At 40.3% G+C, this 14,058-nt stretch overlaps 1 protein-coding gene across 5 annotated transcripts; it reads right to left on the bottom strand.

Moving 5' to 3' along the window:
- Positions 1–2,101: 2,101 nt before the first annotated feature.
- Positions 2,102–13,252, bottom strand: BUB3 (BUB3 mitotic checkpoint protein). Of its 5 annotated transcripts, none has more exons than XM_032608766.1 (8): positions 13,159–13,252; positions 12,509–12,703; positions 11,804–11,873; positions 9,838–9,989; positions 7,186–7,344; positions 5,322–5,499; positions 4,861–5,077; positions 2,102–2,642 (listed from the first exon to the last, which is right to left on the bottom strand). In XM_032608766.1, exons 2-8 carry the CDS (start codon positions 12,701–12,703, stop codon positions 2,633–2,635), a joined length of 981 nt encoding a protein of 326 aa, XP_032464657.1. In that variant the 5' UTR covers positions 13,159–13,252; the 3' UTR covers positions 2,102–2,632. The 5 variants fall into 5 exon arrangements, with proteins under 5 accessions (XP_032464657.1, XP_032464658.1, XP_032464654.1 ...); XM_032608767.1 differs by having other exon boundaries at positions 13,044–13,186; XM_032608763.1 differs by having other exon boundaries at positions 2,298–3,860.
- Positions 13,253–14,058: the final 806 nt, after the last annotated feature.

The following is a 14,058-nucleotide window of genomic DNA, read 5'->3' as shown; positions in this document are numbered from 1 at the left end:
ATTAAGGTATGTACATCGTATTTTTAGACATAATGCTATTGCACACTTAACAGACTACAATCTAAACATAAATTTTATATTCACTGCGACACCAGACACCTTGTGTGCGTCCTTCACTGCTGTAATACTCACTTCACCGCGGCGGTGTGTACCGAACCAACAATACCTCCCAGGTCTGCCTGTATATGGATACTTCACGAGCATAAAGGCATTAAGTGAGTACAATACTTAAGAATGGAAAGTGGAAATGTGGTGAGACGGGGTACAAATGAGGCTTCAAACATGTGTAGTGTTTTATTTTAAAACAAAGGGAAGTAAATATGACAAAATATTAACATTTTAAAATCTGGATGGTGGGTTTATAGATGTGATTCTGAGTTTTTCTGAATGTTAAAAACAGCTGATACATGTTTTTAAAAAGATGAATATACTGACAAATTTAAGAACCTGGAATCCCACAGATATCTAAGAACATTAATTTATGGAAAAGAAAAGAACCTGAAAAGACAGCTAATAACTGAGAGCAATGGATTGAATATTTTTTCATCCTAAGAAAGCGATGACTGTGTCAGGCATGCCCTAGTCAACAATTTACATATTCATTAATAACTCCATGAGTTAGGGATTACTTTCATTTCACAGATGAGGAAACTGCTACTCAGAAATTAACTTGGCCAGTGATGCAATGAATTAAACAGCAAAGTTGGGATTCAAAGCCAGGTTCAAAGGCTAGACTCCAAGATTCAGGCTGTCTCATATGGAACAAAGGAGTTCCCCCCACAACTAACATACCTTTAAGTTTTTACACGGTGGAACTCAGACCAGATATTGCAGCCACCAGAACATTCCGACCTACCTGTCAGAATTCCCAGTGAAGGACACCTCCACCCCCATTCTTCTAAGAGTACCTTAGTCCGCAGTCCCTTCCTGGTGATCTGCAGGCCTTGGAAGCATAGTCTTACAAAGTGAGTGAAGGGGAACGGGGGCACTGGAGGGTCTCAAGCACAGCATGATAAAAAAGAGCAAGAGTTTTAAAAGTTTTGTGTGGTATAGAGCTGTTTTTCAAATTAGAAGTGGTAAGGCATTTGTTATAAAATCCGTTCAGGGGGCCATAACGAGAATTTCCTAAAAAGGAAGGAAGGAAGGAAGGGAACTGATATATCACATGTACAAAGGGCAAGTGATGCTTTACACAACTGTCACCACTATACATACTGTACTGACCTCTGTGTGTTCTGGACCGTGGTTTAAATGTATTTCTTACTTGGGTCACAACCGAAAGGTTTGAAAGTCACTGCTCTAGAAGACAGAGCATTTAGGGCCCAGACTGGAGGCTGCTGCATTCCGCTAGATGGGCAGAGGGGACCCTTTAAGGTGGTGGGATAGTAGCAGTAGAAAGAAAAGAAAGATAAACAGAAGAGACACTTAAAAACAGAGAAGAGAATCTGGGTAAGGGAAACCAACGAAAATGCTAAGGTGCTACACCTGGGTCATTTGAGGGGCAAGGTGGCAATAATCATAAACAGGCCAACTGTGAAGAAGAGCTGGTGAAGAGGTCCACAGAAGAGGCAGCAGACACCTTTAAGGTGAGATACATTGGTTTCAAGAGACAAGAAGACATTGCGATAGAAAGACAAAAAAAGTTCTGCCACGCCATGCCCTCAAAACCAGGTCCCCCACATTGCTTTAATTTAGTCACCTTTTACAATACTATATTAATTCTCTTTCAGCTAAACAATGTTTTAAATTTATGCTCTGTCCTCAACCAAGTGGTTATGACTTTAAAAAGCACATAATCACACTAAAGAACCAATACCATCAGTTAGTGTCTGGCTATTACATTATTTACCATCCCAAGGGCTTCACTGTGATTTAGCATTTGATGGATAAGTACAGACGGGTCTGTCACTTGGCTGCAAGTGCGCCTGCTGGCTGCATCAGCACCGGGCTGGGCGAGCTGCAGGAGCCCGGCTGCACCAGCTACCGGCAGAGTCATGCCAAAAGGCGCCCGGCAGCTGCCATGCAGTCTGTGCCCGTCCCGTGAAGCTGCACAGTTGGCTCGAGGGCCCTGCTGATCCAGCGAGAGGGCATGAGGGAAATGGCAGAACTCCAACAGATCACTTTATCCAAGACTGAATCCCCAAAGTACATCAGAATAGACATAATTAAATGAGGCAGTGTGGACCTAAAGGTACAATGTCATCCCCACCAGGCCCTCGATGAAGGGAGTTTTGCTTTACAGAAGCCTTTTTATGAAGTAAATTACATTAATTACCAACATTTAAAAACATCCAACATTTAAGTGTTCTGAATCTCTGTTTATTAGACAGCATGGAATTAACAGTTTTAGGTTATTTTACAAAAAGAGCTCAAGCTGCTCATACACAGCAACTGGGCTTGCTGGGGGAAAACAATTCTTCAGACTACTGCAGAAGGACACAAAGACTCCTCATCCTACACACAGTCAGTATGAAAGGGCACACAGACAAGTTTTTTGCAAGACAGAAAACAGAGAAATCCACATACTAAATAACGCGTCCACAATGACTATAACACATCCCTTAGGGGATAAGCATGTAACTGTAGGAAGCAAAACAAAGCTTTCCATAGAGAAACCACTTTCACGAGATGATTAGGTGGACCTGCAATGAAGAAAATACATTTCAAAAGATGGGTTCAGACTTACACTAAGTTTTCACTGAAATACTTACAAATAAGACCTTTCTCTGTATCAGAAGAATTTTTTTAAAATACATCATGGATAAAATAAATTTCAGTAAAGGTCCAAGTACCATTCAGAAACATACATTTGCAAATAATATAAATAAAAAACAAAAAGTGTGACAACAAAAATACTATTTGGTACTACCCAGAATAGGCCAAGCTAAGTTCATGTTCTGCTTCAGGGCATTATATTGAAATGAATCTCATTCTCACTATAATTTTTTTCTTTTTAACCTTAATCACCAGTGGCTGGGTAACTGAAATGGACATGAGAACTATATAAATGTCAGAGAAATATGTAAACCTCATTAATGTTTCCAAAAATTCATTTAGAGATAGAAACAGGTCCAAATAGATGCCTGTCTAAATGTACTGCAATTACGTTACAATTATTTTTCCAAATACACAGATATGCTCTGTCTTTTCTCAGCTCATTACTGACTCAAACAATTTGCTCTTCTGGGATCAATTGTTTGCTAATAAATAATTGTTTACAGTCACAAAATGATGTTAGGAGGTTTTCTTATTAGTTTTCCTTCTGCACCCTAATAAGATTGAAAACGAGCTGATTCCCCAGAGTCTAACCTTAACCTCGCTTTGTTTCACAGCCCAGGAAATGATGACCCATCTGCTTCAGAAAATAATGGACGGCCGAGAGGAAATATTGTTTAATTGTAGATTAACCTCCTCATGAGGCAGTCTGAAGCAGCTTTAGAATTAGCAACTATAACCAGCAAGAGAAACAAACGGCTCAAGAGCCTTTTTCTCTACCATTTAAGGTCCACAAAGAATGCAAAGGGAGTTTTACTACCTATATTTATTCACAAACATTTATTTCCACAATAGAAACAAACACCATCAAGGTCAAAACTGATTCTCAAAAGTGCTGTCGCTGCCCTCAAATTCTGTTTGTCCGAATACCTTTAAATGCAGCAAACCATCAAACCATCTCATGCACTAAAAAAAGCAATAAAAACCTCTTTTCCAATATTTTCAGGTTCTTATAATATTAAAATTAAAACTTTTCCCTGGTTTCTTTGTTAAAAGTAATAAATCCACCATTGGGGGGTACGAATTGTTTTATTATCATCAACATGGCACTTAAGTAAATGAAATCTTGTCAAGTACATGGTGACCTACAAGTTCAAAAGAAAAAAGAACAGCATGAGATCAAAATGGCCAGCCAGGACAAGAGACACAAAAGTGAGAGATTAAATGCAAACACAGCCCTTTATCCAACAGGCTTCACATGCTAAGTCTGTTCTAAAGTCAAACCTGTAAAAACACACATGATATTGAGTATTTAATACTCTGTCCCCTTCTCAGGGACTCAACCAATTTAGCAAGGGGACTCTATACCATTCTAACTCAGAGAGGTACAGAAATCCTGAAAAGTCAGTTATTCCATAAATATTTACTGAGGACTTTCTTCCAGGGCCTGAGTAGACAGGGCCAAGGAACAGGACAAAGACTCTTGGGGGTTGGTATTTCATGGTTAAACAAGTGCCTAAGTATCAGGTTTCCCTAAAGCCTGGTAGCCTGGTGCAGGTAATTAAGTAAAAAGCTTTGCCCTAGGTACCAAAAAATGGAAATGGTTCCTCTCTGTCAGCAGTTACAACCAAGAGCCAAAGACATCTATGAAAATTTCGAAACTAAGGAAATCTGCTATCGCAGGCAAGGCCATATTACTCTGAATTTCCAGTAAGACCTGAAGGTCATTCATTTTGTGTAAATATTAAAGAAACAACCTCTGTGGAGAGGGAGGATTTTTGGTAGTTCAAATTCTTAAATATCTTAAATAGAATTTGCTAAAATAAATTATTCTTGAATTCCTCAACTTAATTTTGAAGCAATGAGCTAGTAATAACTCCAGAGATTCAAATAATAGTGCCTATTCAAGAAGAATGAGAGTTTGACATTCTTCTCTACAAAACAACTAGGCACAATTTTATCCATCAGACGTCTATCAACCTACGGATATTGAAAGCTTGGGAGAACAAGATAAAATCAACTCCAACCCTAGAGTCAGCTGTAATATCGAACAGGCAGCAACAATGCTATTCATGAATTTAGAAAAATTAATAAATCCTGGGTTGAATGCAAGAAAAGGCTCGAATACAGGTGAAGCATACTCACTTGGGTTTTGTTTCTGCATCTGTCACCTGGCGAATGAAGATGCCATCCTCGGGATGCTCCGTGTCATCCATTTCATACATATATGATGACGCTATTGCAAGTGTAGTCCCATCGTTACTGAAGGCGAGTGACGCAATGCTGGTGGGGTACCGATGGAACTGGCACAGCCGCTTTTTGTTAAATGGATCCCAAATATTTACAAATCCATCAGAACCACCTGCAAGTAATTTCAAGAGTTACAACAGTCCTTAAAAGCAGATACAAAAATAACCATTATTTTCACCATTTTTAAGGTCACAGAAGTTACATTTTCCCCAGGGAGTATTATACCAGATTTTCTTCCCTTTAAATATCATAAAAAGCAAGCACAATTTTTTAAAACTCTGCCCAAGTACAAACGTGCACTGTTCAATTAATAGCAAAATGATGTTATCTTAACAACTAGATACAGGTTAGCATACCTGTGGCAAAGGTATTGTGGATGTTGTGAAACGAAATGGCGTTGACTGGGTAAATTTGCTCAATATTATTTTCTTTCAGTCTGTGACACTTGAAGGCATACTTCTTCTTCTGTACCTCAGGGCTTGGGTCCAAGTACTCAACTGCCACTCGGCCTTCAATAGAGCTTAATACATAACCCTGACAAGAGGAAATCAGACGACAAAAATGGTGAATCCAGCTTCCAAAACTAGGCCTGGATTCCCAAACTCAACCCAATTCCAAAATTCAGCCCACAGTAAAGAAAGATGATTATTTTTAAAATGAAAAGAGAATACGGCCAGGTTTTAACCACGTGTTTAAGCTGTACTAACATAGTTAAGATCACTCCAAAGTTTAAGAACACTTATATCTGTTTTATTACAAGTAAATAAATAAAAGGCCACCATCACTTGCTTTCTTCATTCTACCAGTACCCTGCACACTGCAATCAAAAATGTTGAGTTATTCTGTCAAACCTCAACAGGAATTTTAAAATGTTTCAGTATCATTTATTTGTTGTCCTGTCCAGAAGGGGACTAGAATTCATTCCATCAGCTGGAATATGTTTTTCTTTGCTCTACGCCTCCTCACCTCTAACAACTCTAAGAGAATCGTGTCTCCTTCACTGAGGGTACCAATAATCCAAACCAAGTGGAAAACCAGCCTTCCATCTTGGTCATCCTGCCTCTCGCATTTAACTACACCAAATCAAGTGTACACACAAACCACACAGATTTTCAGTGATGTTCAAAAGCGGCTTGTAATTTCAAACCTTTCCTCACTTTGCCTCGAAATAGTATGTCAAAGAAAGTAAGAAATGAAGATAAATATGAAATCTATAGTTTTAATTCTTCAAGGTATGAAAAAGATTTACTCCTAAAAAACTACTTATGGAGGAAAAAAAAATCAGTAAAATGTTACTTTTAAACTTCTGTATAAACTGGAAATAAACTCTGATGGAAAATTTTAGATAGAAGACATAATAACATTCATAAATGCAAGCATATTTTAATCATGCAGTTAAATCTCTAAAGTTTCACATAACTGCAATTCCTTATCTTCAATGCAAATTTACAATATCCTGAGAAGAAGAACTGTGATCACCATTTAAGGTACTAGCCTTCTGATAAGCACTAAGGATAACCATTAGATTCCAAAGACACCCACTGTTTTTAATGACTTTTCCTCTTGTAAAATTCCTACAGCAGCTGAACCCACCACCAACTTCCCTTTGAACTTTAAGGATTTGGGGACGAAAGGGCAGATTAATAGTGTCACCTCATCTAGTAATGATGATGGGAAGGGTGACCTACCCTGTTCGTCATTATACGAGGGACAACGCCTCTCTACCCTCAATGGCATTCTTTTAGAAAAGAAAACTCCAGGTCTGCTAGCAGACTGACTAAACTCTATTCGCATTAGGGTAAAAAGAGGTGCCAAAAAAAAAAAAAAAGAAAGAAAGAAAGAGAGAGAGAGAACAGCAAATTCCATAATCCTAAATTTCCAGATTTAAATTTGAATTCACTGTTTTGTAAATTAAAATACCCGCAAAACTCTCTCTGATTACTGTATACCTGTCAAGCATCCTGGACTAGCATCACCAAGGAATCTGAAAACCTCTACTCTAGCCACTGGCAGATTACTTATCCTCTCTGAACATCAAAGCTTTCTCTAAAATTGAGTTAACATACCACCTTTTAACAAAAGGCTGTCAAAAATTTACAACAAATTCTAAATCACTACTCAAAAAAATAAGCAAAGCTTTAAAAGGCAGTGACCAAATCATTATCATATAAGATCCTCTTATTTTCAAATTCCCCGGGCACAGGGAGGAGAGGTCAGTACCTGCTTGTTTGGAAATGCTCGTATGCAGCGAGTCTGGTACTTGAGGCTGGACTCCCGGCGCTGCTGCACGTAGCCCATGTTCCGTAAGTCCCACACCAACACTCTGCGGCCTGCAGTGCCCACAATCAGCCGGTCTCCAGACACTGAGAGCGTATACACCTTTCAAGAAAGACCAAAACTTGCTGAAAATCATCTGCTTGCCTGCAAATGGCATTTCGCACCAAGATAAAGTCCACTAATCATAAAACCATAAAAAAGTTAGCTGATCGGGTTCACAAACACAGGTACGAAATTTTAAATGCTACAGTTACACAATCCAATTGGCACAGAATAATAAACACAAGATATTCTTAATACTTAACCAAGTATCACATAATGCACATTCTAATTAACTCTCCGAAAGCATCTCTGAAACAATTCTCTTCGTTACTAAAACAAGTTAAATTATTAAACAGTTTTTACAGCCCTCTTGTTTCATTCAGTGACAATATAAAATTGTAGAAAATACTCAAAAAGGAGATAATAAAGCCATAAAAACTCAAGATAGCTTCCAATGGGCTTCTGGCTTTTCATAAAACAATCATTTTCCAAGTTATTTTTCTATGACCACCTTTTGGAAGGATATTTCATGTTGTAACTCTAAAAATCTTGACTCTCCCAGCTGTCACACTGAATAAATAGGCCTTCCCAGGAAGAGTGAGAGAGCTATCATTAATTAGCTTCTTAGTTGCTTTTGGTGGCATACGAACTCAAAATTAAAAGACAAGGATAGTGGTCTGGCATATGACAAGGAAAATTCTTATACCCTGACGTCATACTGAACACTCAGGACAGAGTTATCTTCAGGGAAAATTTAAAAAGCATTTTATTCCCTAAAAGCATCGATTTTTTTCCCCTCAAAATTCCTTTTCTTCAATATCAAAACAACTTCCACAAAAACATTCCTTTAAAACAAATCACAAAATTTCCTGCCAATAAGCACTTAAAGTTACTTCTTTTCAAATATGTTATCTGGGGACTAAATAGAGATAGCAAATTCATGAAAATGGTGGCAAAATGTATGTTCCTGATCAGGTTAAACCATTTTTTTAAAGTCTAGACTTCAGGTATATAACTATGCCCTGATCATTACTTTCAATTAATAAGCAACTCATCTAATAGTTTAAAACCTGAAAAATCACTATAAAAAATGAAGGGGCCTCATGACATGGTAAGATATCTCTTTAACATTCAGTAATTAAACCTTATGGTTAGTAATCACTAATACGTTAACCACATACCACCAGCCCAGAGGAAAAAAACAAATTGGGTTTCACAATGTAACGAGCGGACAGTCTCTACAATCTGGCCTTTAAATTCAACAGCTAATTTGACCAAGGGAAAAACAAGAAATTTAAAAGATTCAAAACAGTAGATTTAACACAAGTGTATTTCAATAAGAGACATATTAAGATTTACCGCTGTTTATTCAGAAAACATGTTTGCAGAAAAACAGAAATTAACCTAAGATATACGAAACACCAAATTTTAAGAAACACAGAAAGAGATCAGTTGATAACAGTACAATCAGAATGGAAATTTTATCTTAAATCTTTACTATACAGGTGACACACAAGCTTCTAGAAGTGCTTTCTATCCCCACGAATCATAAATCAAGTAAAAACACTGTCATGCTACTGACTAGGTATATACATTTATCAAAAACAGTATTAAAAAAAGTGACATAATGAACCTTGCTGAACCAATAAGCAGCTTGATTCAGTGTGCCTGTCCATTATATGATATTCTGTCAGCAATTTATCACAGCTCTTAACACGTTACATACAACCATAAATCAAAACTAGAAACAATGCAATTATTTTATTCTGAACAAAGGTCTTGCCAGGAGTAGATTCGAATGTGATGTGACACAAATAATGGCTCTTTGGATGCACTACAGTATATAATGACAGCTAACAGGAACTGAATAGCATATTTACATTGAGGAAACAGACTCAAGTGAAGGATACCTTTAAATTGCTAAAACAATCAATCTTTAAAATTAACTACCACCTGATAAAGTCTGATAAAGGATACAGCAAGAATGCTCAATTACACTTCCACTGTACAGATCAAAAGGTTACAATAATACACAAAGTTTCAGTTTTAAGAAGCTTCCTTCACTACAGCCTTCAAACTACATCTGTTAGTATTAAAAATAAATAAATGGTAAAAGCCAGGGAATATAGGACATCTTTTTCACTAAACTTCAAATGATAACCCATTTCACCCTCTTAGTCAACGCAAGAGAAACCTCAGGTCATAAGTGAAAATGAGTGATGCTCCATCCCACTTCCTGGTTTGGGGCCGTCAGACCCAAATGAAGGCAATGGAACAGCCTTTGCTAAATGACTTCTCTGAAAAGTTGCTTCTCAGCCCTAGGACTGAAAGCGTTAATACATGGAAGTGGGTTTAGGACTAGTGCTATCCAGTACAAATACGACAACTGACAGAAAATGTTGACCAAAATTAGTTTTCCTTCACATATTTAGCTGAGTTTGTAAAACAGACTCATCAACTCTTAACCTCAACTGAACATCATATTCACCAAACATTTATCAAGTCAAACCACCCCAAGGACCATAATTCCTGTTACGAATGTAAAGAGCCTACCTTTTCAGGCTGAGAGAAGGTCCCAGCATTACAAGGGGTTCTGGGATCCCACAATTTAACTGTCTGATCCCAACTCCCAGTAACCATCACATTCACTTCTGGACAATATTCAACACATCTGATAGGGGCATCATGGGTTCCAACAAGATTTTCTGTAGGAAAAAACAAACCAACAAACCACACCTAGCTTTACTAAACAAAGATTCCTCAAGTGAACAACAGAAGGAAACATTCATCGCACTGTAACAAATCCGCTTCCACCCACTCCATGGAACTACTACACACAGAAAAATTTCCCCACGACTACGAAAAGTCATCCTTTCATCTCTGTTCACCTGACAGTGCATAGCTTGGTTCACTGGCATGGTAATACCAAAAGCTGACTTCAGTTTCAGATTACATTAAAATGGTGGCATATTTGTTATTTTTCCTCACTTGATTCTAGATTCCTTCAAATCAGGAACCTTGTTTAACTCTATAGTTCTATCTAGTACAGGTTCTTATACACGTAGGTGCTCAAGAAAATACCGATGAAATGAAGCAATGAGTGGAGAAACTCTGGTCAAATGGATCTGGATAAAACTTCCCGAGTTAAGCTGATATTTCAAAGAAACTGTATTTAAGTCGGTAACAGCACTTATCTGAGAGCTGGGGTATGAGGAAGGCAGGGAGTCTTATGATTAAACCCACTTGGTTTTCATGTGGGTCAAATTTTCTAATACCACAATTTCTTTCCTCCTCAGCTTCAACTCTTCACCCTATCTGATTCATTCATTCAACTAACATCTACTAAATGTCTACTATGTGCCAGAATCTATACCACATGCTAAGGACACAACAAAGAACAAACATATGTGGCCCTGATCCTCAAAGAGGAAAACTACCTGTTTAAATACATACTTTTTTTTTCTTGTTTAAATGGTATCTCATGAAGTTCAGCAATGATCTTCTGAGAATAACAGCTAATTCCCTTAATTATGGCCTATAACTTCAAAAACTTTTGTTTCCTTTCAGTGCTATAGAACCTAAACCTGCAAGCTAACTTCCTATCTAGAATAAGCTGCTAGCAAACAAAACCAAACACCTGCAGTTGTAAGTTACATGACAAAACGGCTTTCATGCAAAAGCCTCTTCTGACTGGATCCTTTTTTTTTTTTTTTTTTTTTTTTGATAAGATACAGTGCCCATCCTCTATCCAGCCCACTGTCCCAACTCATCCTCGTTAGTCGTATCTCTGTGCCTTGCCATGTCCTTCAAGTACATCTATGTCTAACGTACGCATATACCAAAAAACAAAAAAAACAAAAAAAAATAACAAAAAAAACCTCCACTAGAGAGCTCTGTGTATTCGGGTTCCATTCCAATCTCTACTCTGCTCCAAAGTCACCACAAAAATGTGGGTAAGTTATTTCATATCTCTTAGAAATTAACTAAAAGAAAATGTGTCATCTTGTTCTTCATTCAATAAACGCAACTGAAGCATATTCTATGCTAAACAATTATACAAGCGGGGGTTACCATGGTATCTGGACAGGGTTGGCTACTCTATAATGTTAAAATTTTTTAAAACCTATCTTCCTTCAGTCTAAAACTAAATTAGCTTCTGAAAAGAGAACGCTGAAACATCAGCACCCGTCCTGGAAAAATCCTACTGAAAGGTAGCCCACTGCGGGACCAGTCCCCTTCCGAGGGCAAGGGAAAGGGCAAATACTTAAGTGCCACTTCATGTAAACACTGTGGATGGAGATCATGAGTTTCACTGATAAAAATACTGCATAATATTTTTGTGATTGTAATTTAATGTTTATCATTTAAAACGAAAAAAGTCCTAAACTCAAGCCATTTTTACTTGTATCTAAGCAACTTAAGAACTAAAGCAATTCCGGAACTACTCTTCATGAATAAACATTTACAAGTAAGCACTAACTAAGAAAACACTAAACTGGTAAAAACGTGGCTGTGTTACCTTGATCAGTGTTCAAATCATGCATTTTCAATTGATGGTCTAATCCCCCACTCCAGGCATGTGTTGGATCCTACAAAATAAAGTTGCAAGTCATTTAAAACTTACAGAGCTTTAAAAAGCATTTTAAAATTCCTGTTTCTACAGCCAACTATCCAGTTTATGCTCAGGACGAGAGGTACACTGGGCTCAGCTACTCACTGTAAACAAACAAAAAAACAGTACCAAAAAATAAAGCAAATTAAGGAGCTGAGAAAACTACTACACCAGCAAATTAAGGAAGAACTGTTCACCACACTGGCTGACAGTCAACGGGCATTCCCGTGTACTCGCAAACAGACCTTTCTTTTAACAAGACAGCCAAATGTTACTGTCTTGTTGTGAGTTTCAAACACATTACGTCCAAAAGGTTTGCAGGGTTGCGCCATTAGAACACAAGGGGAGACCGAGTTCTTGACGTCTGCAAGTCCCCAGTGCCAAACCCCCCCCCACACACACACACACACACACTAAAGAAACAAAACAAAACAAACAAACAAAAAGACAATACCTGGGGCTCAAGGTAAGTGCTGGGGGAAGGGAGGGGAGCTATCCAAATGACCCCACCGACAAAAGCCTCGGCCCAACAACGGAAAACGGATACTTTGACCAGGAACACCATACCGAGACTATTAAAGGGGGGCAGGAGCGGAAGCGGAGGACACCTACGTAGAAAGCGCAGTCCAGGACGGCGCCGGTGTGCTGGTACTTGAGCCGCATGGAATTGGCCGGCACATCGTAAAGGCGCACGGACGTGTCCCAGGAGGAGACCAACAGGAACTGGGAGGTGTTCGGGCTGAACTTCACCGAGGAGATGCCGTCCTCGGGTGGCTGGTTCAGCTTGAACTCGTTGGAACCGGTCATCTACTGAACAAGCGCCCAGTTAAGAGTCCCCAAGGGTCCGGGGGCTGGACTCGCCGACGGCGGGGCAGCTAGGGGGCAGCTAGGGGGCCCCACGGGGGCCGGGCCCAGGGAAAGCCGCCGACACGGCCTCTGCGCCTGCGCGGAACCGCCGCGCCCGCCGCGGTCCGGCCTCATCTCCCCCCACCCCACCCCACGCCGCCCCTTCTAAGCGCCCCAGCCGGCCGCGTCGCCACCACTGCACCCCTAACTCCAGCCTCCAGCGTGGCCCGCCGCGGGCTCCTGCACCCCGGCCTCCCGCCCTGGGCCTGCCGCCCCGCCTGCTTCTGAAATAAAAGAAAACCTGTGGAAGAGGAACCGGTTCCCAGAGGACGGCTCCGCCAGCTCCGGGCCGCGGGGGGCGGGTGGAGGGGTTCCCAGAGAATTCGCTACTGCGCCCGGCCGCCTCTCCCCGTTACCTTAGGCTCCTTGTGAAGCAACTTCGCCGCTACTCGCCTCCGCCTAGCTTCCCTCGAAGCTCTCGCAGGCCGGACGAAAGGGGCGGAGAGGAAGTTCCAGCCAATGCCTGCCATTGGCTGATTTCAAACGCCAACGTCTCGCTCTAGGCAGCCGATTGGTCCGCCGGGCGTCAGTCAACCCAGGCAACCTGTTCCGGCACAAAGGCGAATGACGGCTTTTCCGGTCACGTGGCCTCTTTTCACCACCAGGCTGAGGCGCCCGCGCGAGTGCCGGACGAGTGAAAACTACAACTCCCAAAGAGCACCGCGCCAAGGCTGCGCTCACGCCCTCGCCCGTCCGTGTGCGGCACGCTGGGAAATGTAGTCTCCCTGGGGCCGACGCCTGGCCTGTCCTCTGAATAGTAGGCGGGAAAGATACTCGTCCCAGTTGACTCTTGGGGCCCTCCCCATCTCAGTTAGTCTCTCAGACACAAAAACCTTATTTTGGTCAGTACTTTTATAGAGCTAAATTAGTCTCCCTTCCACTGCACATGCATATGCCCATGAAGTTGACCAAAATTGGAATGGAGAAAAAACTATTTGCTCAAATGAAGTGTAATATTTTGCCCTAATTTTTTCTCATTTTCCTGGACTTTCCACCTATGAACCAGGCTCTCACATTTCCCACTGTCGAAGATCTACTGACCTTAAAGATACTCATCCTTATTTATACTCTGCTTATCTCTTTCATTCCATTTTCCCGCAAACATTTATTGAGCACCCAGCGCATGCCAGGCCTGGTGAGAAAACCGGGAAGATGCATTAATCAGACCGATTCTTGCTCTTGAGGAACTCTTTGTCCAGAAGGTTGGACAGACTGAGAAACAAATGATTACTCTGCAGTGTGTTAAAGCTCAAAAG

Source organism: Phocoena sinus, chromosome 16 (genome assembly GCF_008692025.1).
Source record: "Phocoena sinus isolate mPhoSin1 chromosome 16, mPhoSin1.pri, whole genome shotgun sequence".
In the NCBI taxonomy this organism is placed as follows: Eukaryota; Metazoa; Chordata; class Mammalia; order Artiodactyla; family Phocoenidae; genus Phocoena; species Phocoena sinus.
Note: the sequence above shows the minus strand (reverse complement) of the source record. Positions and strands in the feature narration are given on the sequence as shown.

Bases quoted from the DNA above. Each gene is read 5' to 3' on its own strand.
- BUB3 (XM_032608763.1), bottom strand. From the start codon at position 12,703: ATGACCGGTTCCAACGAGTTCAAGCTGAACCAGCCACCCGAGGACGGC. The intron at 9,990-11,803 runs GTAACACAGCCA...TTTTTCCTACAG, and splicing joins TGATTTGAACACTGATCAAG to AAAATCTTGTTGGAACCCAT. The intron at 7,345-9,837 runs GTAGGCTCTTTA...CTTTCTTGAAAG, and splicing joins CCTTCTCTCAGCCTGAAAAG to GTGTATACGCTCTCAGTGTC.